This window comes from the organism of the source record quoted next, unplaced genomic scaffold (genome assembly GCF_019419815.1).
Source record: "Pyrus x bretschneideri cultivar Hongxiangsu unplaced genomic scaffold, Pyrus_bretschneideri_v1 Contig2, whole genome shotgun sequence".
In the NCBI taxonomy this organism is placed as follows: domain Eukaryota; kingdom Viridiplantae; phylum Streptophyta; class Magnoliopsida; order Rosales; family Rosaceae; genus Pyrus; species Pyrus x bretschneideri.
Genome location: NW_025999501.1, coordinates 3,959,036 through 3,981,525, shown reverse-complemented (window position 1 = coordinate 3,981,525; position 22,490 = coordinate 3,959,036). Strand labels below are relative to the sequence as shown.

At 37.6% G+C, this 22,490-nt stretch overlaps 2 protein-coding genes across 5 annotated transcripts; both read right to left on the bottom strand.

Annotated features, from left to right (window-relative positions):
• Positions 1–10,139: 10,139 nt before the first annotated feature.
• LOC125476690 (TMV resistance protein N-like) lies at positions 10,140–10,621 on the bottom strand. The gene is made up of 2 exons (XM_048583027.1): positions 10,582–10,621; positions 10,140–10,483 (listed from the first exon to the last, which is right to left on the bottom strand). The coding sequence occupies exons 1-2, from the start codon at positions 10,619–10,621 to the stop codon at positions 10,140–10,142; spliced, it is 384 nt and encodes a 127-aa protein (XP_048438984.1).
• Positions 10,622–13,961: 3,340 nt separating this feature from the next.
• On the bottom strand, positions 13,962–19,603 carry LOC103962254 (disease resistance protein RPV1). Of its 4 annotated transcripts, none has more exons than XM_048583102.1 (6): positions 19,255–19,603; positions 17,641–18,154; positions 16,349–17,450; positions 15,982–16,263; positions 14,959–15,855; positions 13,962–14,844 (listed from the first exon to the last, which is right to left on the bottom strand). In XM_048583102.1, the coding sequence occupies exons 2-6, from the start codon at positions 18,129–18,131 to the stop codon at positions 14,140–14,142; spliced, it is 3,477 nt and encodes a 1,158-aa protein (XP_048439059.1). In that variant the 5' UTR covers positions 18,132–18,154; positions 19,255–19,603; the 3' UTR covers positions 13,962–14,139. The 4 variants fall into 4 exon arrangements, with proteins under 4 accessions (XP_048439059.1, XP_048439060.1, XP_048439062.1 ...); XM_048583103.1 differs by having other exon boundaries at positions 19,266–19,603; XM_048583105.1 differs by having other exon boundaries at positions 15,982–16,260; positions 19,255–19,602.
• Positions 19,604–22,490: the final 2,887 nt, after the last annotated feature.

Here is a 22,490-nt window from a genome sequence, read left to right as displayed (position 1 = left end):
TCATGATGGATCGAAGTGTCTCGACATCAAACATTCCTGCAGCTGACTTGACAATCGCCCAACAAGCTTGCAAGATACCAAAACAACATTCCACATCCTTCCTACACCTCTCTTGACATGTTGCAAAGTGTTTTTCTTTTTCACTTTGTGGATGTGGGACTGTTTTGACAAACATTGTCTACCTTGGGTAAATGTCGTCTACAAGGTAGTATAGTTGTTTGTATGTATGGCCATTGACTGAATATGTGACTCTGGGTGCTTGTCCTTGTAGCAATTCATCGAACACCGGAGATTGGGCAATGACATTTATGTCATTCTGAGCTCCTGGTGCACCAAAAAATGCATGCCAAATCCATGTATCAAATGAAGTCACCGCTTCCAGCTCTTTTTCTATTGCCATACGCTCATTGCCACACACTTAGACAGTTTTTCCAAGTCCAGTGCATGCAGTCGATGCTTCCAATCATACGAGGGAAGCCTCGCATCTCACCCTTCCTCAGTCGCCTTCGTAGATTCATAGGCATCGATTTCTGGAGGTACTCGTTCGTATAGATGGCTTCGATTGCAGAGCAAAACCGCATCAGGGACTCCAAAATAGTTGATTTTCCCATCCTCGTTATCTCATCTACTTGATCTGCAAATGCTCCATATGCAAGCATCCGTAATGCAACAGTAATTTTTTGCTCAGGAAGAAAACCTAGAACATGAAAAGCATCCTTTTTTTGCACAATGTATTGATCATGGTTGCAAATAACACTCATGATTTTGTCGAACAAACTTCGTTGCATTCTAAAATGACATCTAAAAACATGATCAGGGAATACACAGTTGGGGATAAAATGACATCCAACAAACTTCGTGCTTGTTTCAAGCCGTGGTCTTAGTTTCTAAGGGAGTATGTTTGTATAAAAAGCATCATTTCTGGGGAGTTCATTTATATCACATACATCCTTTGTGGGGAGTTGGTTCACTTACTTGTGCTTATTTGTTGCTACACTTTGCTTGGGTGTACTCATTTGATGTATTACTATTTGTTATCCATTCTGCTTTTGACCATCCTTGCATTGTGTATTTGCTGCAAAATTGGATATTTTCAATCTGGTACCGCCACTTAGTTTGTAGACTTCTAAGTTTATGAGGAAGTTTGGATCTAGGAGAGTGCTAATTATGGGGGTGTTCAACTTTTTTATAGGCAAACTTGACCTATTTTGGCTTTGTTGTATTTGAATTTCTCTGCTATTGAACTTTGTTTGTGCTAATCTCGGGTCAGTTTTGGGTTGGGTGACTATATCTCTAACAAGAAGTTCTATTATGAGGAGTTATAGCTTATAGGGGAGCGTAGTTTGTGAGTGTAGGTTTTTAGGAGAGCACATTTTAGGAGGGAGTTTAATTTCTTTTGCTACATTATATATTGAGAATCATTACTCTCTTCTAGTTGTCTGCTATGTCATTCGCTATTGGTAGAAAACAATTATGTATACGACGATTCTTCTCTGTTATTGTTTGCTTAGAGAGCCTTGTGCTTTTGTTTCCCCTCTGTGCAATAACTGCCACATAGCTCTGAAATGTTTTACATCTTATTGTCTTGTAGTTTCAAAAAAGTCATGTGCCCGAGTGTTCTGTGATGCCATGGAGGTTGCTGGGATAGATATTTCTTCCCGCTGCACTCCTTTTACATTGTCCCAAGATTAGAATTAGGAATTTATAGCGCGCGCAGGTTAGGCTTATACAAATTTTGTAAGACAAGAGGTTGACATTAAGGAAGGGTAAACTAGGTAAGGGCGGCGTAAAATTGTTTGCCCTTGATTTGTTTAACTAGAAATTACAGGATGATCTCTTCCAATTTTGTCTCTACTAATTGGTCATACACAGAGCAGCTAAAAGCTGCAAGATTCAGAGTGTTGGAAATTTGTTTTAGAATAGGATCTGACAAAGGTTATCATTCCATTTTTGTTCCCCGAGTTCACTGCTTGTAACTTAAAACAATATGAAATCAAATGCAGTTAACAAATTACAGTAGCTTGTATTGTGACATTTAAAATTTTTGTTCATTGGCATACCGACACACGTGATTAGGTGGATCACTTTCTCATTTTTAAATTTCTTTTCTTAGAGTTTCATTTCCCATGTAAATTCCTTGGTGAACAAATGTTTAGAGGAGAAAAACTTACCTACAACAAAGATGACATTCTGACAGTATCTCAAGTCAATCATGCATGCCATGCAGGGACATTTCTGTAATTTAACCAAGCATAGTAGTGCATGATTGATTTGGGATATCATAGTAAATGCATTCCCATTGTATGAAAGGGAGATGCTCAAAACCTCAAAACACAATAATGGTGGAAATTCATATCATTTCTACGTTGAATGTTGAGGACTTGACTCAACAGGGAAAGGAAAATCTGACTGTGGCATGTAAAGGGGGGGGGGGGGGGGGGAGGGGGGAGTGGGGGGAGGATTCCAGGACCCCAAAAAATTGGATATTTTCGGATGTGCATTTTAAAAAAAAAAACTAAAGCTCCTCATTATAAAAATGGGTAATTTAGACATTTCATCTTACCAATATGCTTTATATATTGTTGTTCGTGTCTATATTTCCATTTCGGCCAAGCACTTTTGAAATTATAGGATAATGGCCAATTTCCCAAAAAACTATGAAGGATATACCCTTTCATCTCAAGTTACAACCCTTAGCATCTCCTCAATATTATTTCCTAAAACTGATACGTTGGTTTAGAATCACCTTATAGGCTTATACTGACCCTCTACAATTAGACCTTTATAAATTAACAGCCTTGAGACCGCAAAAAATTTATTAATTTAGCAAAATATTAAATAATTGATAAATTAATATGTTAATAATTTAGTTTCTCATTTTATGAACTAACAATTTTATTGTTAAACCAAGTAATCCACTTATTTTTTTGAAAAATAGATTGTACATAGTTCTACTATGGAGCCCATTTTCCGAAAAGAAGTTCTCAAATCGGTGATTGATAAGATCCAAGGTATCAATCTCAAGAAAAATCAAACAATGATTGAGTCAAATTTTAGGAAGGTCTCATTGTCGAATCATAAGCATAATCTATCAGGAAATTATTAATTTACATATTATGTGGGATCCATATGAGTTTTCTATAACGTATTTTCTTATGAATTTAGCTAATTATTAATTTTATATAATGTATTAGGAAGTACACGTTTTCAATATCTTATTGATCGTGCGCTTTCTGTCACATTCCGACCCAGTGAGGATAACTTCTTGGACCCGCTCCACTCCATAGCACGATAATGTCCGCTTTGGGCTTACCATTCCCTCACGGTTTTGTTTTTGGGAACTCACGAGCAACTTCCCAGTGGGTCACCCATCATGGGATTGCTCTAGCCTTCTTTTCGCTTAACTTGTCGAAGCCAGTGAGCTCCCAAAAAGCCTCGTGTTAGGTAGGGATGAGAATATACATATAAGGATCACTCCCCTGGGTGATGTGGGATGTCACAATCCACCTCCCTTAGGGGCCCGACGTCCTCGTCGGCACACATGCGACCAGGGTTAGGTTCTGATACCAAATTGTCACATCCCGGCCCGGGGCGGATCACTTTCAGGACCCGCTCCACTACCATAGCACGATTTTGTCAGCTTTGGGCTTACCATTCCCTCACGGTTTTGTTTTTGAGAACTCACGAGCAACTTCCCAGTGGGTCACCCATCATGGGATTGTTCTAGCCCCCTTCTCGCTTAACTTTGAAGTTCCTACGGAACACGAAGCCAGTGAGCTCCCAAAAAGCCTCGTGCTTGGTAGGGATGGGAATATACATATAAGGATCACTCCCCTGGGCGATGTGAGATGTCACACTTTCTAATCCAAATGCATAATATTAGAAAAGTTTGCTAATATAAATGTGTCCAAATAGAAGTTAGCCCAAATACTACGTTGCAGGAACTCAAGATTCGTTTGTAAGGAGTAGGCTTTGGAGGGAAACAAAGAGTGTATTCAATTAGGATGTTGAGAGAATTTAATTATTTTAATGAATTTAGGAGTATTCAATCAGAATTTTCAATGATTCTCTAAAATTCAAGGTGTATTCAATTAGAATTTTAAATAGTTTATTAAAATCCTTGAAAATCCAGGTGTATTCAATTAGGATTTTAAAGAAGTTTATAATATTCCAAATGTATTCAATTAGAAATTGATTTTAAAGAATTTGAGAAAGTTGAGGAATTAGAGGGAATTGGAGAGATTTCGTAGTGTATTTTAAGCATTCACAAATCTCACATCTTCCCATGAGATTTTGAGGGAATTGAATCAAAATTTTAAATGGAATCTCTACAAATCAATTAAACTCCATAAAAATCTATGAATTTATAAATTCATTAGAGTCTCTCAAATTCTCAATTGAATTGTAGGATATTCAAATGCTCCTAGTCGTTACAAAGCAGTTGCGTTGGTTCAAAAATTGGGAATGAAAAAAGAGTTCTTGAAAATGACACCAGAAAAACGCTCAGAATGGATAAAATACAATATGGAGTGAATGCGGTTATTTTAGATTTGTTTACATCTTGGAGTATTTACTTTTGTTTGATAACATGTTGACTTTGGTTTGGTTATTTCAAATTTGATCCTGGAGTATCTAATTTGTTTGATAATACGTTGACTTTGGTTTAAATGATAGAAGAAGTAGTTTGTTTATTTGCCTAAGGTATTTCCCATTCCATTGGTCTTCTTAACATGGAATATTAATGTCATGGTTTGTATAAAGTTTCCGTTATTTCCTGAGTTCTTATTTTTCTGTATTTCGAAATAGTACGAAGAGTTTCATAGCTGTAAAACTTGCACTTGATATTGCAAGGTGTGGTACTAGTTTGAATTGGCTTTGATTTTCTCGTTATGTATTTCCTTGGCTAACAAATAAAGAGAGACTATACTAAATGAATGCTCAACCATTAAAAGCTACGATGTTGAACTGTTGGTTGCTTGATTTGTGTTGTGAAAGCAAAATCATGTATTGTACTTTGATATTTCCCCACTACTTATCTTTTGATATCTTGCAGAGGAATGAGTTATTTGCATGAGAAGTAGTTTGTTTCTTTACCTTTCTCTCTATTATGTTCTAATGGATATAGTTTTGTTTTTTTAGGTGATTCTTTATATAATGTTTGAAAACATGTCTGAAGAGGAAATGGAAAGAAAAGATGAAGAATATCATAAAGCCATTAAGTTACTATTGATGGCAGTACAAGCAATAGTTCAAGTGCTAAATGCGTTAATGGTTATTATACATGATGATCATATTGAACGTCCATTGACTCGACGACCTATTAGTAGAACTGGATACAATTATATTAACACCTGGGGAGCAGCGATATAACCTCGAACTTCACATGACGTAAGTTGCTTAATGTGTGTATGAAATTACATGGCACGATGACAACTAATGTGGAAGTAGGGCCAAATTGGGTCAAGGTTGTATATCTGTATAGACTTGTTGTCGGTCTGTTATTCTTCATGCATTGTTGCATTTGTTTCCAATCAACTTAAGCTTTTAAGGACAATTGGATATCAACATGGTTGAACGCTGGATAAATCTTTTTGCTTTGAGTAGTTATGTTTATATAAAATTGTTGGGCTTTTTTTCAAAAACTTTGATAGTTAGTTTATTTTGACATTAATCGATTGGGTTTCTTTTTCACTTTGATAGCTAGTTGAAAACATTGCATGTGAACTTGGTATTGTGATTTGTATTAGTAGGATGAAAATTTTGGCTCATAATGAGAAGGAAATTGTTGATCAAATTCTCTGCAATTCTCTAACCCCATATATAGAATTCTTTCACAATTCATGTGAATTCTCTGGAAGTTATAATTAATTCACTCAAAATCTCTGAGAATTCATTTTTTTTTTCTCTCAAACTATCTCAAATTCTATAGATTTAAATTCCTTGAAACTCTCTAAGAATCCTAATTGAATACACCCCCGAAGTCCCACTGCTGTTACGCTCAAGTTGGTTTTGCTCTATAGGGTTTTTCAAACCTCTTCTGCTAACTCATGAGGACTGTTCCGGTTTTGTTTCCTTGATTGGTCTTATGACCTTGTTGTTCTGAGTTCATAGAGCTTTCCCCTCTTTTTGTTTAATATATTCCATTCAATTAACAAATCAAACACAATAAGCAAAGAGCAACAAATCCAACAAAGCCACGAGTATACATTGAGAAAGAGATAACAAGAAAGAATAAAGGGACGATACTCACCAAGAAAACTGATGCTGATCCTTCCTTCCAACCATAAATGAATGATGCTGAATAAAGAACCGAGGAGGTTTCTCTTTATTTTAGCCAAAATGGGTGAGGAAAAGCAGATAGGGAATCTGCTGGAGGTGCTCTAAGTTTCACAATAGTTTCCAATGGTTCTCGGACCTTAAATAATTTATGAAATAGACGCTCTGGCCCAAATGAAAATTCAATGTGTGCTGGATTCTCCTGTCTCTTTCGGAATTGAGCTTGATGAGTACGGTGCCCATGATTACTGAGAAAGTATTTTCCTGTCCACATTTGGTACTCTGATGCTGACAGTGACACATCTCCAGCAACAACATTATTCTGGCTAGAAGGTCTTTCCGGCTCGTACACAAGCTGGATTCCGAATTCCTTTATCCGGACAAAATTATGCATCTCCACTGAAACACGTAATATGTCCCCATACTCCAATTCGTTGTTTCCAAATCCAAAATGGCTTAAGCCATAACATATCTTCCTTCTCAGTAGGCAAACCTACTGTGAATGGGGAATAGGTCCACATAAGACCCTTGGTCTGATTACTGACTTTAATCAAATGCTGAACAGTAAGACGATATTCCAAGCCTGGTTCTCTTGCATATAACACACATGAATTCAAGCCTCGGATTTTGAGAATAGGATGTGAAGGTACAATAACAGATAACACATATCTATATATTGTTGTGAAGCAAAATCCATCTGGAATCTTGCTTTCATGAAAGAAAATGCTGTATATGCCACATTCACAGAGTACCTGTTTCATCAAGAATCTAAAATTCAAAATTAACTATTCAAACAGTTAGGCCCAACTAGTTCATAGATATAATAATTACAACAACCATACATGCGAGAGGAGACAGAGAAAGACTTGGACAGGAGCCTTCCTGGTTGTACCGGTCAAGTAGTTGATCATTTCGACATCAGTGCTTGCTATGGATTTCAATTGAACAGGCCCATATATCTTGTCATTTCTATGTCAGCGCTTCTTAGCGGTTTTATATTCAACAAGCTTTCAACTTCAACTAAATGCTCACAACCCCAAAAAAGTGATTCCAAGGATCTGAACAAGTTTCGTAAATTTGTTAATTTTTTCAACGATGTACAATATTTTGCTTCTAACCTCTTCAACCTTGGTGGGAGCTCTGGAAGCATTTCGAGGTTTGTGCAATTATCTAACAAAAGAGTCTCGAGCATAATAAGACTCTTCATTTTTTGTGGTAGGCACAAAATTGGGTTAGCAATTAGATTCAAATACTTCAACGAAGATAGTGTACATAGATCATTCATGTAACATCCCACATCGTCCAGGGAAGTGATCCTTAAATGTATATTCCCATCCCTACTTAGCACATGGCCTTTTGGGAGCTCACTGGTTTCGGGTTCCATGGGAACTCCGAAGTTAAGCGAGTAGCGCGCGAGAGCATTTCCAGGATGCGTGACCCATCGGGAAATTCTTGTGTGAGTTCCCAGAAACAAAACTGTGAGGGCGTGGTCGGGGCCCAAAGCGGACAATATCGTGCTTCGGTGGTGGAGCGGGCCCGGGAAGTGGTCCCACCCGAACCGGGATGTGACAATTCAGAACCTCTGACACGTTGCAGTAAGACAAAGTTAAGCTTCCCAAAAAACGTGGTAAACTTGCCAGTGAGAAACTGGTTGATTGAAGAGTCTTTCTCGGCCATGCCCACATCCACCAATACCTGATAGGTGTCGATGATAAAGTTGATAACAGTCTAAGTTTATTCATATCCCTAGATGTAGCGTGTAAATCAATAACCGTGGCACTGTCATGAGGACCAAGCTTTGAGTAACCAGTAAGAATAAGTTCCTCAAGAGACCTCAACATGTTCATTCTTTTTGGAAGCTTCATAAAACTTTTGCAGTCTTTTAGATTCAAGAAAAAGAGTTTCCCCAAGTTTCCAATGGATTCATCAACATCAACCAAATTAATGCAATCCTTAAGAATTAGTTTCTCAAGGTTAGGGAGTCCGGACAAGTCAGATGTTGTCCTAAGGTCGTGTGAATGACTGAGATTAAGAATTTCAATCTTGTACGAATCTGTATAAAATAGAAGTCATTAGTTGCTATGAATACACTGTTTAATTTCACTCAAATTTATATTTGTTTGCATGTTTTGAGAGAGAGAGAGAGAGAGAGAGAGATTAGATGATACCTTGGTTCCGTTCCAAACATGTTGCAGGCTGCTGTTCCGTAAGTCAAGAACAACTAGATTTTCCATACAAAAATTAGCTGGTATTGATTTTAAAGAGAATCCTCGCCAATACAACCATATTAATTTTTTTGGAAAATCTTCATAGCTTCCACTTAACTTTACATTATCAAGCAGAAGTAGTTCAAGATTGAGCATCTTTGTAAATGACTTTGTTTCAAATGTTGAGGGACAGTGGAGCATGAGGCCCTTAATACTTCTCGTACCCTGCCACCAACTAAGAGCATTGGATAAGTTACTAGTCACATGTAGAACACCAATGCAAATAAATACAGTTAAAGATCATGTTTCTTACCGTTAAATTTCTCAAAACGTCGCTTGCTTCTTTTTTATGCCACAGTCTAGTGCGTTTTCCAGGGTCCTCAGGTGATTCGTCACGAATTATTGCCCTTTCCATGTTTTCAAGCAACTGATGCATGGTTAACTTGTTGCGGGCATTAATTTCCTCAAGGCATCTATCAACTAGCTGTTGAAGTCCAACTTCTGTTGCAAAATCCTTGTGTTTTCCTATGAAGAAACAGGCTATATGGAGGAATAAACGTTTATCATGATCTTGTAAAGAATCAAAACTTATGCATAGAATCTTTTGAATTTTACGTCTAAGGTGGGTACTGCATTTTCCTTTAACTTGCGTACTACATTTTCCCGTACATTTGCTGTTTTTCCAAATAGAGAAGATCCCAGAACTTGAAGAGCTAATGGAACCCCTCCACAACATTTTACTAGGTGTCTTGAATGCTCCATGTAACCTTCTTGAGGATGGGGTTGTTTGAAGGCATGCAAACTGAAAAGCTTAAGTGATTGATGCACAAGCAATCCTTCAACCTTAAACCTTACACAAACTTCATGAGCCTTTAACAAATGTTGATGTCTAGTTGTTATGATAATTTTACTTCCAGGATGGAACCGGTCTCGCATTCCAAGAATTTCATTGAACTGTTCTGAGTTCTCCACATCATCAAGAACAATAAGAACTCTTTTGCAACATACAACCCGTTCGATCTTTTTTATTCCTTCATCAAGGCTGTATATTTTTTCCATTTTCCTCTTTTGGATATCTGAAAGAAGGTTCCTTTGCAAGTGAACAAAACCATTGGCTTGTTTGGAAGTTTCCCTAATATCTGAAAGAAAGCTGCTAGCTTGAAATTTAGAGAAGTTTTGGTTATAAGCAATTTTAGCAATGGTGGTCTTGCCTATTCCACCCATTCCATGGATGACAGCTACTCCAATATCATTTGATCCATCTTCCAGCCACATGTTTAGGCTTTCCACATAATAACCTCTTCCAATCAAATAGGGATCAACTCTTAATCTCCTATTCCTCATGTAGTCCAGTTTATTTCCAATCGCTTCGACAATATCTTGGATAAACTGTGACTTGTACCTATATGTTATTGATATAAAAAAATATGAGGCACAATAAGTTATTTCTTTTCAGACCAAAAGAAAAAACATGAGCAAGTTATTTATTTTTTATTTTTATTTTTTAAAGAAAAGCTAAAACTTTCACAAGCTTGGGACTAGCATCTGATTTACTTGACTGAATATAGGAGGGAATGAAAAATTACCGTTCTCCTAAAACCATCCCTCCCAGGTCTGCAACATTTCTAAGAGCTCGTCTCCACTCCTCCACCTTGTCTATCTCGTCCTTGAAGCGCTCTTCATGTCTAGTAAATGATTCTGCAAAACTGCCTTCCTGACATCTGATGGTTCCACATCATAGAAAACCGGGATAACCATGTGTCCATCTCTTCTTTTACGTTCCATGATGATAGCAAGTTCATTCAGGCACCACCTGGAAGAGGCGTAGTCCTTGGAGAAAACTATGACTGATACTCGTGACTCTTGTATTGCTGTCTGTAGCCCCCATTCAATGTTTGTTCCTCTCTCAATTTCATCATCATCATCTCTAAAAGTGTGGATTCCTGCCAACTCCAAAGCACTGTAGAGGTGATCTGTAAAGCCCTTGCGTGTATCTGCGCCTCTGAAACTCAAGAATGCATCATATGTGCACCGGTAAGAGGACGAAGAAGCTTATTCTAAGGCTGCTGCCGTTTCAATATGATTCATTAAGACTTACCATCGTCAACAATTTGTCTCTTTCTCTCAAAATGATTCATGTCTACCCTACAATTAAATGGACATTAGAATAACCAATGTGTGTGAACTGCATGTTGATGCTGTTTCTTATGGAAATAGAGCTTTTTTTTTTTTTTTTTTGGCAACCACATCTTTTGTAAACAAGAACATTCAGCTTCATTCTGTTAATTGTACAATGTCTTTTCATATCAGCCTTGTTGAAAGTATATAAAAACCAAGTTGTTTATCTTACCGACCCCATTCACTCATCTATCCCTTTGTTCATTCAGGTTAAATGTGTCTTATTCATGTAGTTAAGGCTGATGCATTCAAGTCTCGCAGCAAAAGGCAGGCATATTTTCTAGTTTATACTACTACGAAAAAAAATTGCAAATTTTGTAAGGTGCTTATAACTCAAGTAATGTTAATTAAAAGCGTTTAACCTACACGAATCAAGAAAAAGAAAATTGTAAACTCCATTGTTGGAAAAATTTCTCCTTGAACTTTAATTTTAGTTGATTTATCCTGGACTTTTATAAATAGCCAATTTTCCCCGGGAGTTGGATTTTGAAAATCTTCATCCAATTTTTCAACCATTTTGGTCATGCAGACAACACATGGCAACTGCATAAGGGCAAAAAGATAATTTTGTTTTGTTAAATTGGATGTAAAGCTATTACTTTGCAGCTGCTAATTGGACGACCATGACTGGTTTAAAAGAAAAGTGCACAAATTGAGCATGAAATGAACATTACCTTGAGTCATATTCTCTCATCCTTTCTTGTTTGTTGTCACAGTGAATATAACTTAAAATTTGAGAATGAAAGGAACATTTGTTTGAGTCCTTGTCACGCCTGGACCCGAACTCGGTGGAAAAAATAATCCGTGCCCGATACACAAGTAAAATTAAATAAAACAAAAATAAATGAAATGGGGTGAAAAATAAATCTCTCTTTTTTGATAATAAATTCTTAGGATCTCACAATTCATCATTCTTAAAATAAGTCTCATCCTCGAGATTTACTTTAAACACTGAATTACTTGACAAGTCCAGATTCTTCACCTTTGATCAGACTCTAATTTCCAAGTCAATTCATGGTTGTATGTAGAGTTAGGATTCATGTAATTTGACAAGTTGATTTCGAAATCTTAAGCGGCTGATTACGTGTGTTCATATCTAGTACTTAGTCGAACACACATAAACTCCCAAGAAAATTGTGGGTATCTTTGTACAAGTTTATTAGCATACTATCTTGTACTTCTTATTCCATAAATCAATCAACATTCCACTAAAATACAAAGTTCTAAGTAGCCAGGCTCTGGTTCCTTTAAAGCTAATATTCAAATGACACCACAGGTTGTCCAAGGTTGTCTAATACATATGTTTTGACACCATTTTGTTACGTCCTGGATTTCGAGTCGGTGCAAAAATTAACTTTGACATCCCACATCGCTCAGGGGAGTGATCCTTAAATGTATATTCTCATATCTACTTAGCACGAGGCCTTTTGGGAGCTCACTGGCTTCGGGTTCCGTAGGAACTCCGAAGTTAAGCGAGAAGGGGGCTAGAGCAATCCCATGATGTGTGACCCAATGGGAAGTTGCTCGTGAGTTCCCAAAAACAAAACCGTGAGGGAATGGTAAGCCCAAAGCTGACAATATCGTGCTACGGTGGTGGAGCGGGTACGGGAAGTGATTCGTCTTGGGCCGGGATGTGACAATTTGGTATCAGAGCCTAACCCTGGCCGCGTGTGTGCCGACAAGGACGTCGGGCCCCTAAGGGGGGTGGATTGTGACATCCCACTTCGGGCAGGGGAGTGATCCTTAAATGTATATTAAATGTATATTCTCATCCCTACCTAGCACGAGGCATTTTGGGAGCTCACTGGCTTCGGGTTCTGTAGGAACTCCGATGTCAAGCGAGAAGAGGGGCTAGAGCAATCCCATGATGGGTGACCCACTGGGAAGTTGCTCATGAGTTCCCACAAACAAAACCGTGAGGGAATGGTAAACCCAAAGCGGACAATATCGTGCTACGGTGGTGGAGTGGGCCTAGAAAATGATCCGTCCCGGACCGGGATGTGACATTAACCCTGCATACGATGCTCAAGTAAAATTACATAAAAACAAAAATAAATGAAACGGAGTGGAAAATAAATTTTCTTCTTTGACAATAAATTCTTAAGATCTCACACTGTCCTCTACTCTCCTTCTTTTTTATTTTGGCCACGGTAAAATAATAAGTTTTTTGTGGTGAACAAATCTTTTACAGATTCGCTGATTGTTTCTACGGGCTATTATCACTTGAATGCGATCGGTTCTGTCATGACACAACTTCAATTCACGGTGGCAGTCATGATTTAGGCTTATGGATTAATTTAGGATTTTAGTTATTTCAGTTTATTCTAGATTTTGTCATTTTGAAGTTATTTGTGCGTTTTTTGTCTGTTTTAGTTTTTTCGAATCTGATTGCTTTTGCAATCCTTATGAAATTAGTGTCATGTACACGTTTTTAATAATTTGTTGATTGCGGGATTTCAAAACTGAAGGCATAAAAGAATAAGAAAAGGTTGCTAATATGAATGGATTTGGGTTGTAAGAAAAGTTTACAGTAATACATTATGACTTACAAAATTAACATTTTCTGGTACTCGGTAAGGGTTCTTGAATACCTCAGGTCCCTCGTTAGGTCGTGCCCATAGTTAACGCGCACTAAATGGACCCAGACTGGCACATGGTTAATGCGCAGAGGTCCCTCGCACCAGCTGTAAGTGGTGCAAAAATTAAGAAAGCATGATCTAGACCACCAGACATACTACAGGCACCAACTATCTATACGGTAGTTGTTTGTTCGTTGTAGATCAATGAGGTTTCTAGTGAGCATAAACATAAAAAAACCAATTATAGCACCTTAATTGGGATTTAAAGTTGGAATATATAATTTTGGGCCACTAGGATTATTGTCTGAAGGAGTAGTACTATAGTAGAAAAGGGCAGAAAAAGAACTATAGGATTTAAGTTTTGCAGACATTCCCTGAAAATATAGAAAAAGGGAGTTTGTGCACCAATACCAGCTATAAAAGGACCAAGCCATAACAGATGAGAAATACGACTCAAGTCCAGCATAATTATTCTAACATAGCTGGCTCTTTTTAGGTACTTGAATATTTCTCAACTGTTACAGTCCGTTTACGGTTATTGCTTCTGTCAACATGGTAGCTAAAACAATAGTTTAGGCAATGCAGGTACCAAGATTCGTTTGTAAGGAGTAGGCTTTGGGGGGGAACTAACTGTTATATTTTCAGAAACATGTGTTGCCCCTCTGCTGTTACGCTCAGATTGGTTTTGCTCTATAGGGGTTTTAAAACTTCATCTGCAAACTCATGAGGAATGTTCCGGTTTTGTTTCCTTGATTGGTCTTTATGACAATAAGCAAAAAGCAACAAATCCAACAAAGCCACGAGTATATATTCAGAACGAGAGAACAACAACATACAAAAAGACGGTACTCACCAAGGAAAATGACTGATGTTGGACAAAGAATTGAGAATGTTTCTCTTCATTTTCGCCAAAACAGGTGGCGAGAAGCAGATAGGGAATCTGCTAGACATCCTCTCACAATATTTTCTAATGGTCCTTGGGCCTTGAATAAGTTATGAACCTGATGCTCTGGCCCAAATGAAAATTCATTATGTGCTGGATTCTCCTGTCTCATTCGGAATTGAGCCTGATGAGTACGGTGCCTATGATTACTGAGAAAGTATTTTCCTGTCCACATTTGGTACTCTGATGTTGACATTGACACATCTCCAGCAACAACATTATTCTGGCTACAAGGAGACCTTTCCTGCTCGTACACAAGCTGGATTCCGAACTCCTTTATCTGAAAATCATGCATCTCCACCGAAACACGTATTTCGTCCCCATACTCCAATTCATTGTTTCCAAATCGAAAATGGCTTAGCCATAGCATATCTTCTTTCTCAGTTGGAAAACCTACTGTGACTGGAGAATACGTCCACATAAGACCCTTGGTCTGATTACTGACCTTAATCAAATGCATAGCACTAACAAGATAGTCATCAATAACCAAGCCTGGTTCTCTTGCATATAAAACACATGAATTCAAGCCTCGGATTTTTGGATTAGGATGTGAAGGTGCAATAACTGACAGCACAGATCTGTATCTTGTTGTGAAGCTAAATCCATCTGGAGTCTTGCTTCCATGAAAGAAAATGCTATATATGCCACATTCATAGAGTACCTGTTTCATCAAGAATGTACGATTCAAATTCAAGTATTCAAACAGTTAGGCCCAACTAGTTCATAGATATAATAATTAGAACAACCATACATGAGAGAGGAGATAGAGAAAGACCTGGACAGGAGCCATCCTGGTTGTACCGGTCAAATAGTTGATCATTTCGACATCAGTGCTTGCTATGGATTTCAAATTGAACAGGCCCATATATCTTGTCATTTCTATGTCAGCGCTTCTCAGCGGTTTTATATTCAACAAGCTTTCAACTTCAACTAAATGCTCACAACCCCAAAAAAGTGATTCCAATGATCTGAATAAGTTTGGTAAATTTGTTAATCTTTTCAACGATGTACAATATTTTGCTTCTAACCTCTTCAACCTTGGTGGGAGCTCTGGAAGAATTTCGAGGTTTGTGCAATTATCTAACAAAAGAGTCTCGAGCACAATAAGACTCTTTATTTGTTGTGGTAGGCACAAAATTGGATTACCAATTAGATTCAAATGCTTCAACGAAGATAGTGTACACAGATCATTGGGCACCTCTGACACGTTGCAGTAAGACAAACTTAAGCTTCCCAAAAAACGGGGTAAACTTGCCAGAGAGAAACTCGTTAATTGAAGAGTCTTTCCCGGCCATGCCGACATCCACCAATACCTGATTGGTGTCCATGATATAATTGATAATAGTCTAAGTTTATTCATATCCCTAGATGTAGAATGTAAATGATCCACCATGGCACCGTCATGAAGAACAAGCTTTGAGCAACCAGTAAGAATAAGTTCCTCAAGAGAGCTCAACATGTTCATTCTTTTTGGAAGCTTCTTAAGACTTTTGCAGTCTTTTAGATTCAAGAAAATAAGCTTCCCCAAGTTTCCAATGGATTCATCAACATCAATCAAATTAATGCAATCCTTAAGAATTAGTTTCTCAAGGTTAGGGAGTCCGGACAAGTCAGATGTTGTCCTAAGGCCATGCGAATGACTGAGATTAAGAATTTTCAATCTTGTAAGAAACTGTGTCAAAGAGAAGTCATTAGTTGCAATGAATACACAGTTAAATTTCACTAGAAAATTATTTTTAATTGTGTGTATTTTGAGAGAGAGAGAGAGAGAGAGAGAGAGAGAGAGATTAGAACATACCCTGGTTCCTTTCCAAATATGTTGCAGACTGCTCTTCCGTAAGTCAAGAACAACTAGATTTTCCAAACAAAAATTGGCTGGTATTGATTTTAAAGAGAATCCTAGCCAAGATAGCCATATTAAATTTTTTGGAAAATCTTCATAGCTTCCACTCAACTTTACATTATCAAGCAGAAGTAGTTCAAGATTGAGCATCTCTGCAAATGCCTTCGTTTTTAATACCGGAGATGACTCTGTTAAGGGAAAGTTGAGCATGAGGCCCTTGATAGTTCTCGTACCCTGCTAACAAATAAGAGCATTGGATAAGTTACTAGTCACATGCAGAATACCATTGCAAATATATACAGATAAAGATCATGTTTCCTACCGTTAATTTTGTCAAAACGTTAAATGCATCTTTATGCCACAGTCTACTGCGTCTTCCAGGGTCCTCAGGTGATTCTTCACGAATTATTGCCCTTCCCATGTCTTGAAGTAATTGATGCATCATTAACTTGTTGTGGACATTAATTTCCACAAGACATCTGTCAACCAGATGTTGAAGTCCAACCTCTGTGGAAAAATCACATTCGTCAAGGATTGTAGTTGTAAAATCCTTGTCCTTTCCCACGAAGAAACAAGCTATATGTAGGAATAAACGTTTATCATGATCTTGTAAAGAATCAAAACTTATGCCAAGAATCTTTCGAATTTTCCCCTCAGAAATCAAGTCTAAGTTGTGTAATGCATTTTTCCAAAAATCAATTGTTTTTCCATATAGAGAAGATCCCAGAACTTGAAGAGCTAATGGAACCCCTCCACAATGTTCTACTATGGGTCTTGAAAGCTCCATGTAACCTTCTTGAGGATGGGGTTGTCCAAAGGCATGCCAACTGAAAATCTTAAGTGATTCATACTCATGCAATCCTTCAACCTTAAACCTTACAACTTCATGAGCCTTTAACAAATGTTCATGCCTAGTTGTTATTATAATTTTACTTCCAGGATGGAACCAGTCTCGCATTCCAAGAATTGCATTGAACTGTTCCAAGTTCTCCACATCATCAAGAACAATAAGAACTCTTTTGCAACATACAACCCGTTTGATCTTTACTATACCTTCATCAAGGCTGTATATTTTTTCCATTTTCCTCTTTTGGATATCTGAAAGAAGGTTCCTTTGCAAGTGAACAAAACCATTGGCTTGTTTGGAAGTTTCCCTAATATCTGAAAGAAAGCTGCTAGCTTGAAATTTAGAGAAGTTCTGGTTATAAGCAATTTTAGCAATGGTGGTCTTGCCTATTCCACCCATTCCATGGATGACAGCTACTCCAACGTCATTTGATCCATCTTCCAGCCACATGTTTAGGCTTTCCACATAGTAACCTCGTCCAATCACATGGGGATCAACTCTTAATCTCCTATTCGTCATGTAGTCCAGTTTATTTCCAATCATTTCAACAATATCTTGGATAAACTGCGACTCGTACCTATATGTTATTGATATCAAAATATATGAGGCACAATACGTTCTTTCTTTTCAGACCAAAAGAAAAAACACAAGCAAGTTATTTTTTATTTATTTATTTTTTTTCAAAAAAACAAAAAGCTAAAATTTTCACAAGCTTGAGACTAGCATCTGATCTACTTGACTGAATATAGGAGAGAATGAAAAATTACCGGTCTCTTAAAACCATCCCTCCCAAGTCTGCAACATCTCTAAGAGCTTGCCTCCACTCTTCCACCTTGTCCATCTCGTCCTTGAATCGCTTTTCATGTCTAGTAAATGATTCTGCAAAACTGCCCATCTGCTTCCTGACATCTGATGGTTCCACATCATAGAAAACTGGCACAATCATGTGTCCATCTGTTCTTTTACGTTCCATGATGATAGCAAGTTCATTCAGGCACCACCTGGAAGAGGCGTAGTCCTTGGAGAAAACAATGACTGAAACTCGTGACTCTTGTATTGCTGTCTGTAGCTCCTGTTCAATGTTGGCTCCTCTCTCAATTTCATCATCGTCTCTAAAAGTGTGGATTCCTGCCAACTCCAAAGTCTTGTAGAGGTGATCTGTAAAGCCCTTGCGTGTATCTGTGCCTCTGAAACTCAAGAAAGCATCATATGTGCATCGGTAAGAGGACGAAGAAGCATTCTGTTGCTCGGTGCTCATTGCAACTATTTAATAGAGTCTATCTGCAGGAGTGAATGCATGAAGAAGAGTTATTATATACAAATTGGAATGCAAATTGAGAATATATTTTCCAGGTACCAAACATATCTGATTTTACACTGAGATGCAAATGATATTACAGGTCTAATTTTGGAAATATGTAGGAAATGATAAACATAATAATAGTCTAATTTTGGTCTAACTTGGCTCTAGTATGCTTACTTGTATTAGGAATGAAGGTCTGATTCGAGATGTAATTTTTCAAATCCTCTCTAAGTTTTGGGGAGGAGCTCATTTAGGACTCTGAACCACCAAATAATTTAGGAGGTATTTTGATCTAGATGCTCGGTTTTTTAATTTCTTAGCCTAAATATCTAAGGTTTTTTTTTTTTTTTTTTTTTTTTTTTTGAAAAAATTATATCATCTACACTAGGGAGTGGATAAGCCTTATAATGGGCTAGCAATAATGTGATTCAAATTCGAATTTGGTGAAAATCGAATTTAAGACATCTCACGTACAAACTATATCATCTACACTAGGGAGTGGGATAAGCTTCACAATGGGCTAGCAATAATGTGATTCAAATTCGAATTTAAGACATCTCACGTACAAATGAAGAAGAATACCATTAGATCATAATACTAGTAATTAATTTTAATACGGTACAGTCTTTTTCCCTTCCTTCGGTACAGTCTTTTTACCTGACAAAATTTTTATTGAGGTGGTACAGTCTTTTTCCCTTGGTACGGTACGGTACAGTCTTTTTTCCTGACAAAATTTTTATTGAGGTGGTACAGTCTTTTTCCCTTGGTACGGTACGGTACAGTCTTTTTCCTGACAAAATTTTTATTGAGACCCGGCATCTTTTTGTACATATTTCAATCTTTAATGAATATTATACTAAAAAAAAAAAAAATATGAAAAAAAGACTTCAGATCTTAGTTTTAATCGGAATATATTAAAAAGAAAATTAAAGATAAGAAAGCAAGAGGATCTCCGCCATGAAGATTTCAATTCAAAACGAATAACACAAGCAGTTGACCAAAAGGGGAAAAAGGAAAAGAAAAAAAGAAGGTTATACAAGCAGATCTATGTTTTCACAACAGGAGAGCTTGAAGGTACCTTGCACACACCAGAGTTGTGTATTGTAAGATGTCGAAAGCCGTGAGTTTTCTTCCTGCCGGCAAGCTGGTTGAGGGAAGTCCCAACTAGTTTCTTCAAAAAGACACTGTGAAATGGACGATTTCACAAATCGAATTTTGCTAACTCGCAACCTCAAGTTGATAATTATAGTTCCTCTCCACCATGCTCAAATTTCTAAGGATCTGAATGCGCGACAGTCTTAAGAGTTGATGACGAAGAGGAGGTAGGAGATGATCATGCTACCAGAGAAGCTCAAGAAGGACAAGAGCTTTCTGTTTTCTCTTTTCCCTTTTTTGGGTAAATGAGGGTGGGTACGCCCAAACAAACCAATAAAATTCAGCCGACAATAATACATAGCTTTTTCAAAAATATGTAAATTCGTGTTTTACTCGAAAATCATTTTTTTTTTTTTTATACTCATAGCCTCATAGGTCATACACGAAAATTCAGTAATCATTTTTTTTATACTTATTAGGTCACACACGAAAATTCAGTAATCATTTTTCTATACTCATAGGTCACACATGAATATTCAGTAATCATTTGTTTTTTTTATATACTCATGGGTCATACTCACAAAATTGTGACTATAATGCAACGCTAATGATTCAATTATAAATTTCTCTAGCCTTATAGTTTAATAATATTTTTCTATACTTGTAAGTAGAAGGATTTAAATTCGATTCTAGTTTGATGCCAAATTATGGTGTGTGACGTAGCCCAGATCCCATGCCTGCAATATCATTGTATAAAAAAAATAATTAAAAAAAGAAGACAATTCAATTTCTAAATTTTAAGGGGAAGAGGATCCGGTCTGGATCTCTCCCATCAAAGACCTAGGATTAAGTGATACGGGCTGTTGAAATTTAATCCAACAGCTACAAACAAGAGGACCTCTAAAAATTATAATAAATATAGCCGTTGGATCAAATTTCAATGGTCCAAATCACTTGATCATGGACCTTTGATGGGAGAGATTTGACCAAATCCTCTTCCATTTTAAAGGACTTGTAAAGAGTTCAGCAGTATCCTTGCTCTGCCCGACAGTACGTCTCTATGGCATTTCTTCCTTAGAGAGACAATTCAATTATTGATTTTCAAGGGACATGTAACTCAAAGTTGGTAAAAGCATGCTGATCCCCCTCTCCCGACATCAATTGTTTAAAATAGAAATGATTCAACTTAGATTTGAATACAGGCAAATTAATCTGCATGAAACAAAGTAAAACTGGAAAATCCTCTTCACTAATAAGAATTAACAAAATTGACATTTTGGGGGCAACAGTTACTGTGATAGCTTGTCCTGAAATTTATTTCGATAGCGTGAGATGACGATTTTGCCCTTGAACGTTGTGTGGTTGTGTGTGTAAATGGGCTAAGCTTTTGGACCAATCTATTTTTCTTCCTAACTTTTTGGACTTAATTGGAAGTAAGATTTTGTTGATTTTGTTGGGTTGCCAACTGGACCACACTCACACACACACACCCCCTTAACCCATGTACTTTCTCTCTCCTCCCTTTCGAATTTTCTGCAAATTCCGTACAGTTGTACGGACAAACCTTGAACCAATCATTTCATACATGGATCAAAGCTTTGAAGGTTGGTTTTGGACTCCTAGCAAGCCCAGGAACTCATCCATACCCTTGGTTGGACGTGAAGCCTTCAAAAACCCGAGAACCAAGAATTCCCGATTTGGTGCATTGTTCATGCAAACATGATCATGAAGTTTTTCAGGGAGTTTTAAGGTTCCAGGAAGTTTTAGGACATCTTCACGAAGCTCGGAGAAGAATTTTGAAGTGTTTTGGACGTCGAGAAGCTCGAGTTCATCGAGTTGCAGAGTTTGTCGAAGTGTTCGAGGTTTTCTCGATGAGATTCTGTTTGTTTTCGGGCTCCAAAGTGGTAAGATCATGTTCTCCTAGTTGAAAGCTTCATTTTGTGAAAAGTTCAAGAATTTTGGTGTTGAAATGAGTGAGTTATCAAGCTTTGAAGTTTTTCAAGTTTCCGGTGACACAGACGGCGGCCAGCGGCGGAGTCCGGTGATCCACCAGAGAAGAAATAAGAATATTCCGTCAACTTTAACGGAATATTCCTAACGGCGATTAACGGCGTCAGGTATGTTTAACAGAATATTCCTAACGACATTTAAGTTTCCGTTAGAGTTGGCCGCGCGTGGGGGCGCATCTGGCAGTGCCCTTACCAGCGTGTGGGTGGTCCAAAAATTATTTTAAAATATGGCGATGTTTGTAGTGTTAAGTAGATCACGTTGGTATATTCAAACACCCCATTTGAGCAATGTATGAGAAGTTATTAGCTAGTTTCTTTTATGTGCTTTAAATTAACGTTTATATAGTTGTTTTGCATATAGGTGAGACCTATCCTCAGGACGAGCGCAGTCAATCGAGGCTTGGGGGCTACGACCTTTCCACATACCAGTGAGTGGGCTTTTGGTTTCTGTAGATACCTATATACTTGAGATTTTTCCCATAAAATCGATTTAAATGAAATTATGTTTGAAATGCCATGCCTATTGATTTATGCTTAGACTATGAATTTGTATGATATATGCATATTGTGTTTTGACATGGTGGACGCTCAGGTAAGTACCAGGTGAGTCATAGATTGTTTATGTGAATTGATGATTATGTGAGATGTGTTGAAAGCTCATAAACCTGCACCCCAGCGTTAGTGCTCCCACCCGTGGTTAGGGCACAGTTCTTCACGTGATGTTCACCTCCCGCACCATATGCTCATCTTGGATCCAAGTTAGGTGCACAGTCCTATCGTACAAACCATTATAGGTGGTTCCGACTCGTAGGTGACCCGTGATTATTTGCATAGTCTTCACGTGATTGTAGGTCTTAAGCGTATTTATTTACACCCAGTCCTGTCGTACAGACCACTTTAGGTGGTTCCAACTCGTGTGCAGGTATATTTGTTGAGATGTGGATTTGAGCCATACAGGTCACGTTAGGTGACTCCGGCTAGATGGATGAGCTCTAGATTTAGTCGTACAGGTCACGTTAGGTGACTCTGGCTGACATATCATTTGCATTGATTTATATCACCTGGCTTACATATTTTTATGCTGAGATATTCAACATGGCATATTTGTGAATTTTGTTATTCTAAGTATGGTTGTGGTCTAGATATGTATTCTATTTTCTAGGAAATTATACAGGTTTTACGGCGAGGGGTTACTATCTTTGGTAATTGA

Coding starts and splice junctions, on each gene's coding strand:
- LOC125476690 (XM_048583027.1), bottom strand. CDS start 10,621: ATGAATCATTTTGAGAGAAAGAGACAAATTGTTGACGATG. Junction 10,484..10,581: donor GAGACAAATTGTTGACGATG/GTAAGTCTTAAT, acceptor TGAGTTTCAGAG/GCGCAGATACACGCAAGGGC.
- LOC103962254 (XM_048583102.1), bottom strand. CDS start 18,131: ATGAGCACCGAGCAACAGAATGCTTCTTCGTCCTCTTACCGATGCACA. Junction 15,856..15,981: donor ATATTTGGAAAGGAACCAGG/GTATGTTCTAAT, acceptor TCTTTGACACAG/TTTCTTACAAGATTGAAAAT. Junction 14,845..14,958: donor CCAGGATGGCTCCTGTCCAG/GTCTTTCTCTAT, acceptor TTGATGAAACAG/GTACTCTATGAATGTGGCAT.